Below are 19,977 nucleotides of genomic sequence, written 5' to 3' on the forward strand. Positions count from 1 at the left end.
AATGTTACAAGCCTCTCGCGCCCCACGAAAGGTTTGTTCTTCGTCTTTCGCGGCCCGCGACAGACATAAAAATAGTATTTTATTCATTTTTCAAACTAAATTACGTTATGCGAGTTCAGTTTTTCGATTACGGAGTGTTTTAGAACATTTTTGAGGGTTGTTATATCCTCCCTACCTTGTTTTAAATCTCATCCTTGAGATTCACTGAAATAGGTAAGGATATTTCCTTTTCATTTCAGATTCTAGCTCCCATGTGTATTCTGACCCTCTTTTTGAATCCCACTTTACTTTGACCAGAACTAATCTCTTATGCTTGAGATTTTTGATCTTTCTATCTTCAATCTGTATTGGCTTCTCTACAAACTTAAGCTTTTCATTTACCTCTATGTCTTGAAGAGGCACTATCAATGATTAATCAGCTAAGCATTTCTTTAGGTTACATACATGAAATACATCATGTACTCCTGTCATCTCTTCTGGTAATTGTAGCTGATAAGCTATTGGTCCTATTCGTTTAATAATTTCAAAAGGTCTAACATACCTTGGGCTATAGTTTTCTTAAAAAAAAAATACAGGATTTTGAATACACATTAGTCTATTACGTGATTACGTTATTTTGAATACCCAACACATGACTACGTGATTTTGAATACCCATTACGTGATTACACATTCAATATAAACCATTACGTGATTACACTTTCAAAAGAGTAAATTACAAAAATCGTCCTTTATGTATGTCACTTATTGCAAACCGTGTCCTTTGTTTTTAATAATTACAGAAAATGTACTCGATGTTTGCAAACTCTTGCAAGTTATGTCCTTTAGCCCTCACTCAGTTAATTTTTGTGGTTAAATATGACCAAATGGACCCCACACGAGGGTGTTTTTGTGGTTAAATCTGACCAAATTGACCCCACATGAGAGTAAAATGACCAAAATACCCTCATGTGGGGTCCATTTGATCAGATTTAACCACAAAAAATTAACTGAGTTAGGGCTAAAGGACATAACTTGCAAGGGTTTACAAACATCGAGTACATTTTCTGTAATTATTGAAGATAAATGACACAGTTTGCAATAAGTGACATACATAAAGGACGATTTTTGTAATTTACTCCTTTCAAAATAAATCCTTTACTTGATTACACATTCAGTATGATTTGTTATAACTAATGTTATTACAATTATGCATATAAGATAATCACTCAGTGTGTTTCACATAAAAATACAAAAATGAAATTACGTAATCATGGAATAGGTATTCAAAATCACGTAGTCACGTAATAGTATATAGTCAACTATTGTTACGTAACTACGTAATCATTTAGTGTGGTTTCACATACTATAATGAAATCACGTAATCGGTATTTGAAATCACGTAGTCATGTGCTGGTATTCAAAATCACGTAATGAGTATTCAAAATCATGTAATTTTTTTTAAAGAAAATTATAGTAATATGCTGCTCGAATTAAAGAGAATAAAATGCCCGTTAATACGGTGTACTTTTTTTTTTTTTAAATATTTACGTATGAAAAAGTTATAACCGTTTAAAAAACAAGGGAGGAAAGAGTTCAAGTGAAAAAGGACCAAAATATCCTTTTGCTATTTGTTTTTCAATTGTTTGAACCTTATATTTACAAAAATGTCATCGCCCAGTTTTGAGCCATTAATCTTGAGAGATCAATGATTGAGTTTGTCTTTTACACTTTGTACAAAAATTCTATCTCTCGTATCCAAATATTATATAGCTTATAGTAAAATGTTGACCTTTTAGTTTTCTCACTCTAAATGTAAAAGGAAATCGTATTCAAAATCGTGAAGTCTACGTAGGTTGTCCTATACTAAACTTTTTTGTACGTATAGGGCCAAATTAAAATCCTCGTGTGTAAATGTGAATCTAGAAAGAGATAGCAAAACTCTCAAATAAGACATTATACTTGTACCGTTGCAACTTGGTACATGATCATCGTTCCTCTCATGGTCCCATATTTTAAAAACTTTGACCGGGTAACAAATCAATAACCATAGAAAAGCTTTTAGACACGTGGCACATCATTGGCCGTTTATTTCTATTGAAGACACCAATGATCTTTATATATATAAGACGACACAAGCTCAAGTTAATTTAGTGCCAATCTTAATACAAAATTGGATCCAATACAAGTGCAATTCTTTAAGATTTTATGTTTGGAGACATGGGCATGCATAAGTCCAAGAATCTGGCCATCTTGCTATTGCTTTTGATGATCTTTGGTTCATCTCAATGCACACGAGATTTTGGTTTTCACTCTCACAATCATTATCCTCAAAGTAAGACATTCTCATTTCCATCTTTCAATTTCAAGAAAATTTTACATATTTATATGCTAAAACTCATGAATCACAATTCAAAAATGCTAACATGATTAAAAGAAACTTTTTCAAGTATCAAGATTTGTAATGTTCTCTCATTGATTAAATTTGTGGGAAGTTTTTAAAAGTTTGGATGGATCACTCTCTTATTGAGACACAACCATCTCTTGATAGAAAAAAAGTTAATTAGTATGTTACATTACTATTACTTTAAGTAAGGATTAATAAAAATAATTTATTTAAAATTTTTTACATGAACTAGGTAAACACTTGAATATCAAAATGTAGACTTTGACAATGCTATTTAATCATGACAAATAATGATATATGTTATATAACATAGAGTATGCAAGGGTGTTTGCTACACTTGGAGTGGAGTGTAGGTGTTGTGATGGAGCATCAAGTAATGAAAGGTGCAAAAGCATATGGGAAGGATCTTGCTCTAAGCTACAATGCCTCTCATGGAAAGATCATCGTGTTTAATGGCATGAAATTACATGATTCTTTACAATTCATAGCGAAGAATAAATATGTGAAACTTTATTATTTAAATTGTATCCAAATATGATTTGTTTTATCTCCCTTCACTAGATAGTAAAGAGAGAATCGCAAATAAACAATAAAAAAGTTAAACTCTGATAATTCCATCTGGTTTAGGTCGAATTCCATGTCTTTGTAGTATAATTGTATACGACATAAAACAAAGAGAAAATCACAACATTATCAGTTTTAACGAGTGTTTTATACCTCTATGTTCATACGATAACAATTTCACGTATATAGTCATGGCAAATGTAACTTTATAGTCGCGTAATAATCTTACTCTTATATCATTTTATAGTCCAATAATAGTACATAAAACCATGAATTATTCGAACATAAAAAAAGCATAACCTCAACCGTATATCATAATCTATGCTAGAAAAACAAGACAATTTTTGGAAGACTCGAATTTAAAAGACAGATTTTGTAAGTCTATGCGAGTAAATTAGCTACTCCGCGTGACACATAGAAATTGTTTTTCGTGATGTTCTCTGAAAACAAATTAGTCTTTAACATTTCGTCTCCTTTGTCTTTTTAATAAACAAGCTGGACAAGAATGTGGAAAATCATGCCTTTTAATGAACAGTTCAACACAGCATGATCCTAATGTTTTGCATGTACTTTTATATAGCCAGCTATAACTAATTTTATATTTTTAATTACCATCTTTATGCCCAGTGTTTATTTATATTCTTTCCAAAGTATAATATTTGATGTTAAACCTCCCATCCTAAAAGTGTACAGTAAGTCACATGTCATATCATACGGGTTGTATGAGTTACACGGATCATATGAAATGGAGAAAAAATGTCATACAACCTATATAGGTCATCCGATGGTCAAATCAGACATTTCTTTATCAATCAGAACACCAAAACACCATACGAGCCATATAATTTTGTTCTCATACATACAACCTATATGACCTTTTTGCGCCATGCCATACAACTCGTTTTTCTATCATATGGTTTAAATTACCACATTTCGCCTATATCATACGGTCTGTATTCTGTATGACTCATTGGTTATAACATTTTCCATATTAACTAATAGAGTAATAATTTGGTATGTAGTTTAATAACATGGTTTATTGTTAAATAAAAATGATTCAGTAAAGCCAGAGTTTCAAAACTAAGTTGAAAAATGAAGTGAATTAATATCTTCTCTATAAGAAAATACCAAAGAGTAAAATTATAACTTATTCAAAACCATTAGTAACGTATAAATAATGATAGTGGCTTCAGTGGCGAACCCAGGATTTTTTTCTTGGGGGTGTGGAAATTTTTTAAAGATTTTAGACCCCTAGCTATATAAAAAAATCGGTTCTTAGTGGATCGGATCGGGTCGGGTCATGTAAAACAAGTAAAAACAAACAAACAAAGTTTCATAGCGGGTCGAATCAGATCGGGTCGAGTCCATTTCAATTCTCAAACAATCAAACCCTAGTTCCTAACTTTCTATCACATTAACAAACAAAAAAACATCAAGAGTAAACTGTCATTTTGGTCCCTGTGGTTTGGTCAATTTTGCCACTTTAATCCAAAATTCAAACTTTTTGCATCTGGGTCCCTGTGGTTTCAGTTTTATTGCCATTTTGGTCCAAAAATAAATCAGGTCATATTTGTCTTATAAAATCCTGTTGTTTTGTCATTTTCCGCAGGGGCAAAATGATCATTTCTTTTTTATAAATAAATATCATATTTTATAAGACAAATATGACCTGATTTGCCCCTGAGGAAAATGACAAAATTGCAGGATTTTATAAGACAAGTATGACCTGATTTCATTTTTGGACCAAAATGGCAATAAAACTGAAACCACAGGGGCCCAGATGCAAAAAGTTTGAGTTTTGGACTAAAGTGGCAAAAGTAACCAAACCTCAGGGACCAAAATGGCAGTTTACTCAAACATCAAAGTTCAAACCATCCCTACTTTTATTTCTCTTAATCATTCAATAAAAGAACAAAAAAAACTTATTTATAACATACTTTGGTCTTTAATTAGAAATTTGCCCCTGAGGAAAATGACAAAATTACAAGATTTTATAAGACAAGTATGACCTGATTTCATTTTTGGACCAAAATGGCAATAAAACTGAAACCACAGGGACCCAGATGCAAAAAGTTTGAGTTTTGGACTAAAGTGACAAAAGTAACCAAACCTCAGGGACCAAAATGGCAGTTTACTCTTGATGTTTTTTTGTTTGTTAATGTGATAGAAAGTTAGGAACTAGGGTTTGATTGTTTGAGAATTGAAATGGACTCGACCCGATCTGATTCGACCCGCTATGAAACTTTGTTTGTTTGTTTTTACTTGTTTTACATGACCCGACCCGATCCGATCCGCTAAGAACCGATTTTTTTATATAGCTAGGGGTCTAAAATCTTTAAAAAATTTTCGCATCCACAGGAAAAAAATCTTGGGTCTGCTGCCACTGGTTAGGAGTGTGTGTGTTTTTCTTTTTCTATATTTTAGTTTTTAAGACTTTTTGTTTATATCCTGTCCTGAAAGTATTTAACATTTGAAAAACGTGTTTGCGAGAAAGAAAAAAAGACCAAATTTAAGGGGCGGTGGAAAAGTCTAAAAACCCTTGAAAACACAGACCTGATTTATAAAAGAAAATCTTATAAAACAATATCAGACTATGTAGGTAACTTATAATTATAAAGTAAAAATTAGGTTTTTAGTTTGATGATTAATTAACAAAACATGACTCATTATTTCATGTTTGTTGAAGAAGTTTATGATTTTTTTCTACGACTACTCACGAGTCATAGCGAGTTATATCGTCAATAATACACAAGAAACCACCATATATGTTTTGTTTTTGATTTCCAAATTCAAACTTTTCTACGACTACTCACGAGACATGGCGAGTTATAGCTTCAATAATACACTAGAAACGATCATATATGTTTTGTTTTTGTTTTTGATTTCCAAATTCGAACATTTAAATAGGGGTGTTAATGGGTTAGTTTTGATATAAGCAGTGGCGAAGCTTGAGATTTCCGACCGAGGGGTCGAAAACGTATATACCAAAAATTTCTACAAAACCGGGGGGGGGGGGGGGGTTGAAAACGTATATACCCAAAATTTTCTGTACGAAAACTACATATTCTCCACTACTGAGCGAAAAGTTCGAGGGGTCGGCCGCCTCCTCTTGCCCCCACAAAGCTACGCCCTTGGATACAAGATCATAACTGAAATGACTTGTTAATGAATAATCATAAGGGGGAGAGTATTTGCACACTTGGTGTGTAGATAGTCAGCCCAAAAAGGTTTTTTTTTTTTTTTTTTCCTATATGCACACCCTGCAGTGTCGAGCTGTGGCCAAAACGCGCCGTTTTGGTCCGATCAACCAGACAAAGACTGACGGGTGTCTGACGGGTCTGTTGACCGGACCAAAACGCCGAGCTTTGGCCGCGTTTTGGTCCTGTCAACCAGACACCCGGTCAGTCTTTTGTCTGGTTGACAGGACCAAAACGCAGTCAAAGCTCAGCGTTTTAATCCGGTCAACAGACCCGTCAGACACCGGTCAGTCTTTTGTCGGACCAAAACACCGCGCTTTAGCAACAACTCGACACTGCAAGGTGTGCATATAGGACAAAAAAACCCTTTTTGGGGTGTATATAGGCATTTGGGTGTGCCAATAGTTACACCCAATCATAATCATAACCGATCGTTATGGTAGTTTTAGTATGGTTATGAATCAATTAACCGTGAATTTAAGGTCAGGAAAAAAAGAGAATAGCTTAAAACCATATAATGACGCATTATTTGGGCTTTCAAATATAGGTATTAGTGTATTACCAGATTTTATTTCTAAATCTAATCGATCAAATCACTTTATTAAAATGGACTGGACTACTATAATGAGCTTTTCAAATATAACTCAGGCCCATTTTCATTAGCTGACGAGGCTATGGTTTAGAAGAATTTTAAAGTTTTAAAGGTGTTTTAGTGACGTAGTTGGGCTTTGGGAGACTGTAGAGGTATACAAACCGGTTTGGGCTGTAAACCAAATCGGTTTCGTCAAAATTGAGGAGATACAAGTTTAGATCATAAACCGGTTCGGGAGAAAAATATTCGAACCCTATTCAAATTTATTAAGGGGAAAAATATTCGAACCTTATTCAAGTCGGTTTGGATCGGGTTGAAACTGGTACCCAAAATCAGAGTTTAAAAAAACTTCTCTTTGGTCGGGTTGAAATCGATTTGGGTGACGACAGGGGAACCAATATACAAATTGGTGGTTTGAGTCGGAGTGAAACCGGTTTTGTCCATCTATACGGGAGACATTTAAGTTTCTTTGGATTAAACTAATCATAGTACTTTATTTTATTATGTAATATAGAATTTCAGTCCGCAACAAAGAGAAGTTAAATTTCTCGAAAGATTAGTGCTTCTATCCATTCTGTACTTATAAATATAAATGTTTTCATTTATAGGGAAAACATTTATAGGGTATGGAGTATTTTAGAGCATTCACATCCAATCCATCAAATTATACATACATTCCACTAAAAAACAACTCCTATATCAATATATTTCCACTAAAAATAAATATTTTTTCTCTCTCCTTTCAATTAAATAATATTATCATTTTATTTTTCTCTAACTTCCACTCACAACCACTTTCAAAATATATTAAAAAATTATAACGGGTGAACAGTGTCCCCCCAAATATACAGATGAACAGTAACATTTTCTCTCTCCTCTACTCACAACCACTTTTTATACCCTTTATAATATAAAAACCCCTCCTCACATAATTTGATGGTTAGGATGTGAATGCTCTTACAATATCTGTGTTAAGGGTGAGGGGGCACCCTCGGTGACCCCATGCGGGGACCAAATCCACCGAAGAGGGGTGGTGCCGCCATTCAATCGGCGACCAAAATCAGGGACCAAATTCGGGAGATAGGCACCGAAGAGTGGAGGGGAGAGAAGGTGGACCCCCATTCAACCAACCAATGATTTTTTTTTTAATAAAAAAACAAGTCACCTAGAGGGGAGTGCCGCCATCAAATTGAGGTGTGAGGGGAGTTTAAGAGGGGAGTTGACGTAGCATAACCTGATTGGGTGTGCGTAAGAGAGGGGACTCCCCTCTTAGGGGAGTGCCCCGCTCACCCTAAGTTATTCTACAAATACTCCTAATTGTAAGAAGTGTAAGAGGGCTTTATAGAGTGACAAGTGTCCAACAATCTAAAAACCTAAATCCACTACACTACCACCCAAAACCTAAACACCCACCCACACCCCCACCCCATCCTACCACCACCCAAAAACTTAAACCCCAGGTGATACGAATTCTAGTCTCGTAAGTTGTAATAGACATTTGTGTAATATTTAAGAGTAGATTTAATAAATAACTAAGTTTGCCGTTCTAAAAAAATAATAACAATTTTCTGTTTGGACATTCTTGTTATTTGTCCATACTCTTCAAGATGGATAGGATACTCTGAGCAGATGCTTTGTGAGCTTTGACCAAAATACGTTGACCGGCAGAAAACTTTAATACATTTCGTCGGAAAATTTAAAGCCTGTAAATGTAATTTAATATCCGGTAGCCGGGCCCCATTACCGGCGATTGAAATAAATCTAGCCGGAGATCAAATATTCCATCAAGGTTTCTTGTTGTCGTATTTATTCTTTCTCGAATAAAGTTTCTTCCATTAATTATTGCTATACCAATCCGTTATTATTATTATCACCAACCCATAATTTAATCATATATATTTAACTATTTTAAAATATAGATTTCGTTACACAAAATAATATCATTTTAATCATGATTTTCTACTTGAGTTAGTGGAAACATGAATCATGGTAATTAGCTTAAATGGCGGGAAATTGGCTAAACTTACTCTTCATGGTCGTAATGACTATTGTTAGCCATCAATTATGGACCACACACAGGGAATTAAATGGGGGCGCTATACAGTCCTCCCCAGCATGCTAACGCCTGATAAAGGGAAAAGAAGGTGGTGCCCATTAACTTCAACCAATCAAATCTTTTTTTTTGTGTTTTGTTTAAAAAAAATTGAAAAAAAACGCCCCAACCCCCCCCCTCCCCCACTACACTAGGCGTTATAAGGCGTTTTTTGAAAATTTGCATGCTAGCGTTTTAAATATAACGCTGAAGTGATCAAATGGTGGCCAATGGGGAGTGATCAAGTGTTTGACTAGCCAATGAGCAATTTCTTTGTTTTTTTTTTTTTTGGGTTTTGTTTAATGATTGGAAGATGCATTATTCCCACTACACCACTTTTGCAATAACGCCCCATGTTGACTAGGATAACACGTGTCGGATAATGCCCCATGGTGGGGGCATTATTTTTCTTAACCACTACGGGTGGTCTAATAGAGGGCTTTAAACCATTGCATGCAAGTTAAAGGAAGAAGCTTTAAAGCCCCCTATGTGACATGGCGTGATAAAGCCCCTAGGGCACCCTGTAGCCTAAGGTAAACCCGTACCAACCTTTTTTTTTTTCTTTTTAACCCTCAAAAGTTTATCACTCTAAGACCATGTGTAGTGGTAAGTTGGTATAATGCCCCCATCATGGGGCATTATCCGACACGTGGCATCCTAGTCAGCGTTGGAGTGGCGTAGTGGGGCATTATGCCAATAACCCCCATTCAATCATTTCACAATTATTTTTTTTAACTTAAATACTTCATTAAATTAAAAAAAAATACAATACTAGAAATAAAAAAAACATCCGATTAAATTAAAAAAAAAAAACACTAGTTTTCGTCTTCGCTTTCTTCACCCTCGCCAACTTCGTCTTCCTCGTCCTCCGTTTCTTCATCTCCCTCAGGTGGTACATACCGAACCGACCATACGTGGTGTACCAAATCAACCATGGTTACGTCATAGATTAATTATGCAGCACCATACTTTGAATTAAGACCCTTCTTTCACGCGAAATAATGTATCATAATAAGAAGTTAAATGAGTAAATAGTAATTTATTCAAATCTCATATCATTCTTGTATATAGAAGATCAATTGGTGTGGGACGCGCCCCTCCCATATCAGCAGGATAGCGTCCCTCACTCCGCCCTGGTGGTTTTAAGATGGGGTGTCATTGAGGCCTACGCGAACTAGTTGGCGAAAGCCAACGTTTGGGTGGCTTTGAATGTTGTTTTGTGACCGTTGATTGTGGTTAGTTTTTTTTTTTCTAATTAAACATTCTCGATATTAGAACATCGTTTAAGCAAGAATTTAGACTCAAGGAGATTTTAGTTGGGTTACAAGTGGGTTGTATCGGTTATTCAGATCTCTATTCAGTCATCTTTCCAAACTACAACACACGAATATGTGGTTCCCAATTTGTAACATATCATCACAAAGCCCCTGTGTTTACATGCAGTGTATAATGTTCTAATATCACCATATTGCTGCTATCAAGTTTAAGGATGCATTCCACGGTAAACGATGGGCCTTATAATAGGGAAATTATAATTATATCCTAATGAAATCTAGGGGATAATGGATAGATGTAGTTCTCGAAGAATCTCATTCCGTATTCTCTCATTTTTTCTAGTTCTCGAAGATGAAATAAGATCAAGCTTAAGGTAATGAAATAATGGTGTCAACTACCAAGGGGATAATGGATATGGTAACAACTATCAAAGGGATAATGGTTATGGTAACAACTACCAATGAGGAAATTAGTCAACAGTCATTACTTCTTATTGAACTTGAATACATGAAATGACGAGTAATGTAAGGAGAAACGTTGGTATTCAAGGATTTAGACGCCATGTCGTAGGAAGATGGGTACAGAAACTATGGGAGAGTCTGGGATGGAGTGCAGTGACAGTGAAAAGGTGAAGGTTATTGGTTATGGTGATCAAAGGGATGTGAGTGTGTATGCTTTTTAACCCTTGTATAAAACCTACCAAACCATAACAAAGTCCTTTTTCCTTCAATTTCCAGAACATTCTCCCCAAATGAACCTTCATCATCACCCATATTGGTGGTGGTTTTGGAGGGAAGAGATTCACAGTTACAAATGCAAAAGCTGCTATCAAGTTTAAGGATGCATTCCATGGTACAGTGTCCTAATATCACCATATTGTTGTAATATTAACTAACTCAAACAAAGTTCGTAGTTCTAAATCCTCAACGTTACTGCGTTTTGGTCAATTCAACATTTAAATCTGTTCCTCACCGTTCACCGCTTTTTTAGTTGCTTCTCTTGTTAAGTTTCTGTATTCACAACTAGTGCCTATCAAATTTTGTAGGTATTGCATTTGCGATAATGAGATGTTAAATGTTTTACTTGCAAATATAAATGTTTTACTTCAAATTGTCAACCTCAGTTTCCAACATAACACGCCTCATTTCATCCTTTTTACTCTTTTCTTCGATTTCAACAAATCTTTTCAACAATCAGTAAGCAAATACACAAATTTAGCCCTAGATAATCAGTAAGCAAATACACAACGGTTCTCCGACAAACAGTCTTGCAATTATTCAGCACTCATTACTTCTTAATGAACTCGATTCACGAAATGATGAGTAATGTAAGGAGAAGCGTTGGGATTCAATGGTTTAGTGGAAGAAGGTGAAGAGTGTGGGTGAAATGGTGTGTGTGGATGGATTGGAAGAATCTGGTTTCGTGTTTTCTCCTTTTGCTAGTTCTCGAAGAATCTCGTTCCGTATTTTCTCCTTTTGCTAGTTCTCGAAGAATCTCGTTCCGTATTATCTCCTTTTCTAGTTCTAGAAGAATATCGTTCCGTATTTTCCCCTTTTGCTAGTTTACGAAGAATCTCGTTCTGTATTTTCTACTCTTCTAGTTCTCGAAGAATTTCATTCTGTATTTTCTCCTTTTGCTAGTTCTCGAAGAATCTTGTTCCGTATTTTCTCATTTTCTAGTTCTCGAAGAATCTCGTTCCGTTTTTTCTCCTTTTCTAGTTCTCGAAGAATCTCGTTCCGTATTTTCTCATTTTCTAGTTCTCGAAGAATCTAGTTCTCCTTTTTTGATGTTAATGATTGATGTCAATGATAGATGTCAATCAAAGTTACAAAAGGCAATTAAACCTTACAAACACCATCTAAAAACTTATATAATATGCTTCATATATTAAACATAAAATAAGTAAAATATATTCCTCCATTCATTGCTTCACTTGACCCAAAAAATGATAACTTTCACCAAGGTGTTTATAATAAACCTTCAAGCATTCTGAACCCTAGCAACAAACAACCCAACAAACCCTAGCTAGAAACGGTTCACATAAACCAACTTATACGCGATGAATCCTCTGTTAATCAACTTATTCCCACCGATTTCCGCTCTTTTAGCACATCTAATTCCGACGTAAAGTTCACCGTTATCTGCTCCATGTAGTGAATAGTTGATATGATTAGACCACGAAAGTACTCAATCCGGTAGTTAACGGACGAACATCGGCATACATCGGTAGCGAGCTAGGAAAACTTTTACAATGAACGTATAACTCGATATCAGAACATCCTTGATTTAAAAAATTAACCCCCCCCCCCCCCAAAGCGCCTCACTTTGGCCAAATAACAGTATAGTTTAATGAAATTTAACGTACATATACCGCATTCGAAGATCCTTGCATTGGACACAAACCCGTGGAATTTGTGGTGGATCTGGCTGAGTAGAAGAAATAAATTTATGGTGGATGGCATATGCTGAGATGTAAGAAGATCACAAGACGCTGGAATTTGTGGATTTTGGTTGGTTCAGATCTCTATTCAGTCATCTTTCCAAACTGCAACACACGAATATGTGGTTCCTAATTTGTAAGATATCATCACAAAGCCACTGTGTTTACATGCAGTGTACAGTGTTCTAATATCACCATATTCAAGCATTCTGAACCCTAGCTACAAACAACCCAACAAACACCGGACACTAAAAACGCTATCTAAAGAATTACTAAAATTTATTAAATGGTTGTTCGGTTTTACACAGAAAAAAACTTATATACGGGTTGTATAGCATTATACGGCCCGTATACGGAAAAGCCTAGCAGACGAGACTATCAACCGCTTTCTATTAAGACCTCGGCACCATCCTTACCCCCCTACGAAAGATTTAGCCCTATCTTAAAACCCAAAAATCTGATCAAACCTCACAAAAATAAACATATTTGACCGTATAACATTATACTGCTCGTATACAATTGTATACGGCTCGTATAATGTTATACGGTCCGTATACATGTAAAACAAAAAAAGATTCCAATGCATTTATTTCTATACAAATTCATTCTATACGGGTCGTATAACCTAATACAGCCCGTATACATTAGATCATGCGTAATGGGGCGGTATATCACCCCAATCTCATCCATAGCGCCTGGGCACACCAAAACAGGCGGCGCTATGGGGTCTCAAAATGTTGGGGGTGGTATGTTGATCGCAGCGTGAAGGAGGAGAGTTTCAAAATTTTGACCAATCTAAAATAGTTAAGTGTTTTTTTAATTAATTAATAAAAATGAAAATTAATAATTAGGTAATGATAGGTAGAGACTTCATGACTACGCGCTCTAGTGATATAACGTCCCATGAAATTCTTGCATGACGTGGCGCGCCACTTGTCGCATAACGTTCCCAAAGGGGTTTTATGACTACAACTAGCTTTAAGGATGTGAAAATAAAATTATAGGGGTTAATTTAAGTAGTATGCTGTAAATAAATCAGATTAAATAAACTATTGATAGACCAGTACCTTTATTAAAGTTTGAGTTGGTACTAAAAAATTATTTTGACTTGACCGAAGATTAAATGAAATAAAAAATATTTTTCTTTTGTCTTAAATATTATAAACAATATATTTTCAATATGTTATAAGAAAGGTTGTAAATTAACAAAAGAACACCAAATAAGATTTGGCCAACAATGTTGAAATGATGCGTTAGGATGCGTGCTTCACAATCACATTATTCACATCAAGCCAGTAAATGAGTATTGGGACTGTGTCTGTTTTGTATTATGATCCAAACCACCCGTTAATTATGGGTGATGTTAGGAATAACTACCTACAAAATAACTATCATCTAAGTAGCTAGCAATAACCACCAAAGGGTCTTTAATCTAATATTGGTATCAAGGTGTTGGACTAGATATTGCATTTTCAAATAGTAAGAGTTCAATCTCTACAGTGAAAAAAATGTATCACTTAATAGTAGAATTAAAGAGTGCGTGAATTGTCATTCTAAAAAAATAGCAACAATCATCCATCTCATTGGGGTTAATGCCTACAATAGGATTTCCACCCATGGTGATTAGTTGATTACTATAGTAATGGCTAATGAGGTTTTAAACTTTTTATACGAGAGTATTAGAGTATATCAGTTAATATTTTTTATTGTAATTATATTAATTATAATTAGAAGATTTGGTTTATTGTATTTATATGTTTAATTAATTAACAATACATACTACACGTCGTTTTTCATTATTCTATGTGCATCACCTTTTAAACAATAAAAACCAACAAAAATAAGGCCCTCTAATAATGGAGATAAAAAACACACTTCCTTACGCTCAAATATATACTTAGTACGTACCCACAAGGTTTACTAACCCATGGGCTCAATCTTTGATCACCTTAGTTTATCATCTCATTCCCTACATTGTTGTCGACTAGGCAGGGTGTCATGAGGCACGTCGGTCCATGTTGTGTCATGTTCTAGCGTCGAAGCCCACCGTACGTGTGTTATCAATGTTGTTGCTAAAGCAACTTGGCCTCAAAATCTTCTTCTTGATTTAAGTGTAGTCTAAGTCAATACATCACCAACACTTAAAACATGTTGCTTTTGGTTTGGTCCTAATGTTGCATGTTTCTCAAACCACTAGATATCGTTATCAACGGTGTGCCCTCATATTTATTTCTTTAATTTAGGTCCGATCTGAGTTTGCATATTCCTCATGGCCAAATGTCGAACGAGGGTATGTTAAGTATCGAAAGAAAGTTGACTTATAAGTTACAACCTTAAGTTTTATATGTGTTTGTTGTGTATCGTATACAAGTGTAATGTGTTTACAAACTTGAAAATATAATATCCCTATGAAATGCATTGTTACTATACACTTTAAGTTGCACTTTCAATAAACAATGAATACATTAATTAACATAAATAATTTTATAGTTCCAGTCACTTGTGTTTGAAGCCAAAAATCATGGGATTACTTTAGTACCTCGTGTATGTGTAAGCACGCATGTCTATGCCACATGGCAATTAAGGTTGGACACTCTCCATTGTCATGTTGCTTGGACTAAAATATCAATATATATTTAATATTTTGAGAAACTTCAAAAGCAAACAATTTTTTATTACTTAACTTGTAACAACTAGCAGTTAACTAAATAGTTTTTAAACTAATAACATAGATATATCTTTAATTCTTTTTATTATACATAACGCTTTCAAATATCTGTAAAGAATATAAACAAATAAAATATGTTTGTAATTATGGGGCTTTCCTATTTTGAGTTGGGGTGTAACTAGTTTTTGATTTGTGGGTTGATGGGTTCGCTGATTGAAATATTAAAGTGGGCACACCCCATATTTTATTTTTTATTTGTGTCAACAATTTTTTTTTGTAACTCACACATTTAAAATGTAAGTCATACATGACCCATCTATAACAATTTGATAGATTGACATGTAGAAATCAAGCTTTAAACATGATAATTAGGTTGATAGGGTTGTAAGAAATGGGTTCAGCGGGTTAGCATGTCCATAGATTTAACCAAACAGGTTAAACTAATTAATCCAAACACACCTTGCGTATTAAACAAGCTTAATATAACAATAATTTTCGTAATTACCAGTCAAAAAATGTCACCCTTTTAACTCTTTAACTTTAGTTTCCAACGGACCCATTTTTTTATTCTCCACTACTACAAAACACAAGGTCGGCACCGACAAGCAATAGTGCCGGCCCTTCATTGGGCAGAATGGGCGGCGACTTTAATAGTGCCAGGCAGCTGCCTGGCACTTCCCTATTGGCCCAACAAATTTATGATTTTATCCCTTTTTAAAATTACGATTTTCACATCAGTTATAAAATATGTTTTTGCCCTTGCTTAAAAATAATTTTACGTTTTTACTCCCAGCTAAATATTTCAATTTTGCCCCCGGTTAAAAATTATGATTTTACCCCGTTTCAATTTACAGTTTTGCAATTGTTTTTTCCCTTAAAAATACGATTTTCCCATCAGTTGAAAATTATGTTTTTACCCCCACTTAAAAATAAATTTACGCTTTTGCTCCCAGCCAAAAATTCCAATTTTACTCTCAGTTCCAAATTACGATTTTGCCCCGTATAAATTTATAATTTTGCAATTAGTTTTTTTTTTTCTCAAAGCCAGGTTACGATATTACCCTCAACTTAAATTTGCATTTTCCCCATCGTTTTTGTTTGTTTTCCTGGTGACATTACAAGTTTGCCCCAAGTGTAAAATTACAGTCATGCCGGCAGCTTCCTGGCACTCCCCCGTTGGTCCATTTAGTTTACGATTTATCCCCGAATTAAATTTAGGATTTGGCCCTCAGTTAAAAATTACGTTTTCCCCATCGTTTTAGTTTTTTACCAAAACTATAAAGGTTTTTTTTAATTGGTTTACTCGATTTAATTTTTTTTCGTGTGAAGGAGCCGCCTAACACTGGCTCATTAGTCCAGAAAAATTATAGCTTTGCCCTAAGCCCAAAATTACGGTCTTATCATCGTTTTTTTATTCCTAGCAAAATTATAATAGTATTTTTTTAATTGGTTGAGAATTATTCGGCCATCGCCCCGCAACGCGGGCGGGGCATCTACTAGTTTAGTACAATTATAAAATTGTTCCGGGTATCATTTGTTTAGACCACCCATAGTGGTACTAATTTTGGGCGTTTTTCCATAAAAGCACGCCCCCAAACGCCCATATGACCGCCCCTGGGCGTTGTTGAGGCAAATTTGGTTTCCATCGTTCTTTAATCTGCACCCAACTTCCAATTCTTTGGCCAATCACATGCATTCTTGTTTTCTTGCCCTGTTACATGCATTCTCCTTTTTAACATAATGCTCACATCCCCACTACACTCATTTTAGAAAAATGTCTCTTTACTCTACCCGAAATTTTACACTTCTAACCGAAACATTCGGAGGGAGGGGGGGGGGGGTGGGGTTTGCAGCCCCCACTTTACTCTAAGCTCCGCCAGTGACTACGCGTGGTGTTAGAAACTTTGTTACTCGTGTTTTCTTTCTTTGAAATATTTATTAGTATTTAAAAAGCTTATGTACTCAAGATTCGACTCACTTTCACTCTTTATTATATCTACATTCTTCTTCTTCTTCCCCTGCATCCTTTTCTCTCCTTCCAAATGGATAAAGAAAACCTTTTCAATTTCCCTGATGATTTCCCATACGAGTTCACCTCCACCGACGATAAACCGAAAACCTTCAAGGTTTTTTTTTCTTTTTCTTAACTCGACATTTAGTGAAACAATGCATTAGATCATCTGATACTTAGGTGTTTCATGTTATTTTTGTTGCATTTTAGGAACCTACTCTTGGCCCGTCGGGTTGTAGTCATATTCAACCACTTATGCCACCAGTGTTTGCAAAAGGTGACGAAGATGCTTGGAATATGATCTACGCTGCGGCGAGCCAAGTTGCAAGAATGAAGATGAAGATGAGCAACAAAGATGTGACCGGAGTACCACACGCTTTTAATCGTCCTCATCGTTCTTCTTGGCAGCAGCATTTCTGTCCACAAGTTCAAAATCAACGTCACCAACATGGCCCAATTCAATGTAAATCAGTTGTTCTGGATCGATCTAGTGGCCGTTGTGATGATGGTGATATGTATGTGAAGAGGGAATGTGCGGGTACTGGTGTGTTTTTGCCCCGCAGATACTGTGACAACCCAGCTGAATCTCGAATTCGACAAGGTATAATTGTCTTACTCGTGTTCCTTTCAGGCCATGGGGTGTACTATAACATTTGGGGTGTTAACGGTGACATGTCATGTTAACCGAGATTGCAAACGGCCCCGTCCTTTTGTTAAGGGACATTAACTGGGTTGTATGCTAACATGTTAACCGTATTTAAAGAGACTGAATTAATTATTCTTTTATTTTTTAAGCCAAAAACCACTAAAAATATGGTTACATGAAGTTAAAAAGATTAAACCATTTCCTAGGAGTGATGTAAATTGAAATGGGGAAGAAAGGTTGATGTGCTACTTAGGTGGAGTTAAGATAAGTTAAAGTGTACCCAAAGGCCTAATTAATAAGTTTTTATGACAGCAGGTTCGCCTTCTAATCTAGCTGGAATAATTCAATCATCCGCTAAATCATTTATCCCCGTCGCACCACCTCAAAATCAAACTTACATCAATGGCGGGTTCATCTCACATTATGGTACTTCTACTTCGATCTCACTTTACTTCTTTCGTCACCTTGCATTTCTAGTTCTAGTCATGGAATCAGAAAGACAGGGTAAATAACGGGTGACCTGGACCCTTATGTATTAGGTTTGTCCTTTTTTGTGTTTCATTAAATGAATCATTAATTTGTAGAATTGTTCATGGATCGCCATCGAAGCAAAGGCGTGATTTTAGCTGCCCAGCAGCCGCGGCGAGGTAACGTCCACGACGTGGTTATGGAGTCGTCGGTGAACAACCCGGCTGTGCTTCTACCTCAAGAGTGGACCTACTAACTAACTACTCCATTCTTGAGGTTTGACAATGGGATGAATGTACAAAAGTGAAATAAGGTATCCATGATTTTTAACTACTTTTGGTTGGAGAATTTCAAGATTCCTTTTGTTTGAAGAAGGGGGACTAGGAAAAAGAAATTGTTAGCGTTGTATTTTGTGCATAAGAACTTGTACAAAAGACATGGCTGATTCAAGATTGAAGATTTGATGAGGTAGAATAATGTAAGGAGTTTTTGTTAGATTGATTTTAGTATTTTGTTTAAGTTCAAGTTTTTAGAAACATGCGCTAACCCGTCACGCGTGTACTTCATTTTCCTTAAAGATTTGTGATTTTCTTTTGTAGTTTGTTAAACATATACTACAAGTTATAAGGGGTTGTTTAACATGTTAATGATTGTTAAATAAAACAAACAAGTACAACATTTCGGGAGGCATATCCTATGTATGGAATTACAAAACTCGACTTCCGAAAACAAGCTTTGGGAGCCTACAAAACAACCAAAGGCCCTAGATATAGATCTAGTCCTGTTGGCTAGGTGGTGTTTGTGAATGAAATTTAACTTTCGAAAAAAAAAAGATACTAGATCTAGTCAAAACCGAGACAAAGCTCAAAAAATACGCGGCTGACTACATTAACCAAACCGTCCTATTACAAAAGCCCACTATGACTATGGCAAGCCCTCCATAACAAAAAAAAAATTAAAAAATTAAAAAATATAAAAACTACCAACATTTGACCAGAACCGGTTCCTCTGCGTAATTCAGAAAAAGTGGCTGACGGATACTGTTGTAACCGGTTCCGTCTGAAAAAGCTGTTTTTTTTTTAAATTTTGACCGTTATAACCGGTTTTGAATTATAAAAATCGATTATTTCATCAAACTCTCAACACATTTCCAATTTTCATCTTCAATCACTCTTCTTTCCCATTTACATTCAAACAATCAAACCCGGAAGAACACTATGGCATCGGAAGAAGGAGTGGTTTTGATATTAGAAACCAAGCGTAACCCGGCTATTTGGAAAAATTTTGATTTGTGTTTGATGTCGGATAACCATGAGATGGCTCGTTGCAAGAATTGTGGTAAGTTCATGAAGGCGGCGGCAAACTCCACCCTCAAGAAGCATACCGACAAACATTGCCCGGTCACAAAGGCAAAAAAGGAAGAAAAGGGCGAAGGATCGGGTTCTTCTAATATGTAGTTTGGTGGATTTCTTTTTTTTTTTTAGCTATGTTTGATGTCTTATGTTTTATGTGTGATGTTTGAAGTGTTTGATGTGTTATGTTTTAAGTGTTATGTTTGTTTTAAGTGTTATGTTTTAAGTGTTATGTAACAATATGTTTGTGAAATAATATCCCGTTTGTGGGAAAAAAAATCGCATAT

At 35.4% G+C, this 19,977-nt stretch overlaps 1 protein-coding gene and 1 long non-coding RNA gene across 3 annotated transcripts; both read left to right on the plus strand.

The window, feature by feature from the left end:
* The first annotated feature begins 2,136 nt into the window (after positions 1–2,136).
* Positions 2,137–2,930, plus strand: LOC110871028. The gene is made up of 2 exons (XR_002553435.2): positions 2,137–2,313; positions 2,699–2,930. It is a non-coding gene; the product is annotated as an uncharacterized LOC110871028 (long non-coding RNA).
* A 14,278-nt stretch (positions 2,931–17,208) lies between these two features.
* LOC110872637 lies at positions 17,209–18,930 on the plus strand. Of its 2 annotated transcripts, none has more exons than XM_022121479.2 (4): positions 17,209–17,339; positions 17,435–17,825; positions 18,183–18,296; positions 18,455–18,930. In XM_022121479.2, exons 1-4 carry the CDS (start codon positions 17,256–17,258, stop codon positions 18,592–18,594), a joined length of 729 nt encoding a protein of 242 aa, XP_021977171.1. In that variant the 5' UTR covers positions 17,209–17,255; the 3' UTR covers positions 18,595–18,930. The 2 variants fall into 2 exon arrangements, with proteins under 2 accessions (XP_021977171.1, XP_021977172.1); XM_022121480.2 differs by having other exon boundaries at positions 18,186–18,296.
* Positions 18,931–19,977: the final 1,047 nt, after the last annotated feature.

The sequence above is a fragment of the Helianthus annuus genome, chromosome 8, assembly GCF_002127325.2.
Source record: "Helianthus annuus cultivar XRQ/B chromosome 8, HanXRQr2.0-SUNRISE, whole genome shotgun sequence".
Lineage (NCBI taxonomy): Eukaryota > Viridiplantae > Streptophyta > Magnoliopsida > Asterales > Asteraceae > Helianthus > Helianthus annuus.

What these genes read in the sequence shown, in the direction of transcription:
- LOC110872637 (XM_022121479.2), top strand. Translation starts at nt 17,256, where the DNA reads ATGGATAAAGAAAACCTTTTCAATTTCCCTGATGATTTCCCATACGAG. An exon ending in ATAAACCGAAAACCTTCAAG is followed by an intron (nt 17,340 to 17,434) that starts GTTTTTTTTTCT and finishes GTTGCATTTTAG; the next exon opens with GAACCTACTCTTGGCCCGTC. An exon ending in TGAATCTCGAATTCGACAAG is followed by an intron (nt 17,826 to 18,182) that starts GTATAATTGTCT and finishes TTTTTATGACAG; the next exon opens with CAGGTTCGCCTTCTAATCTA.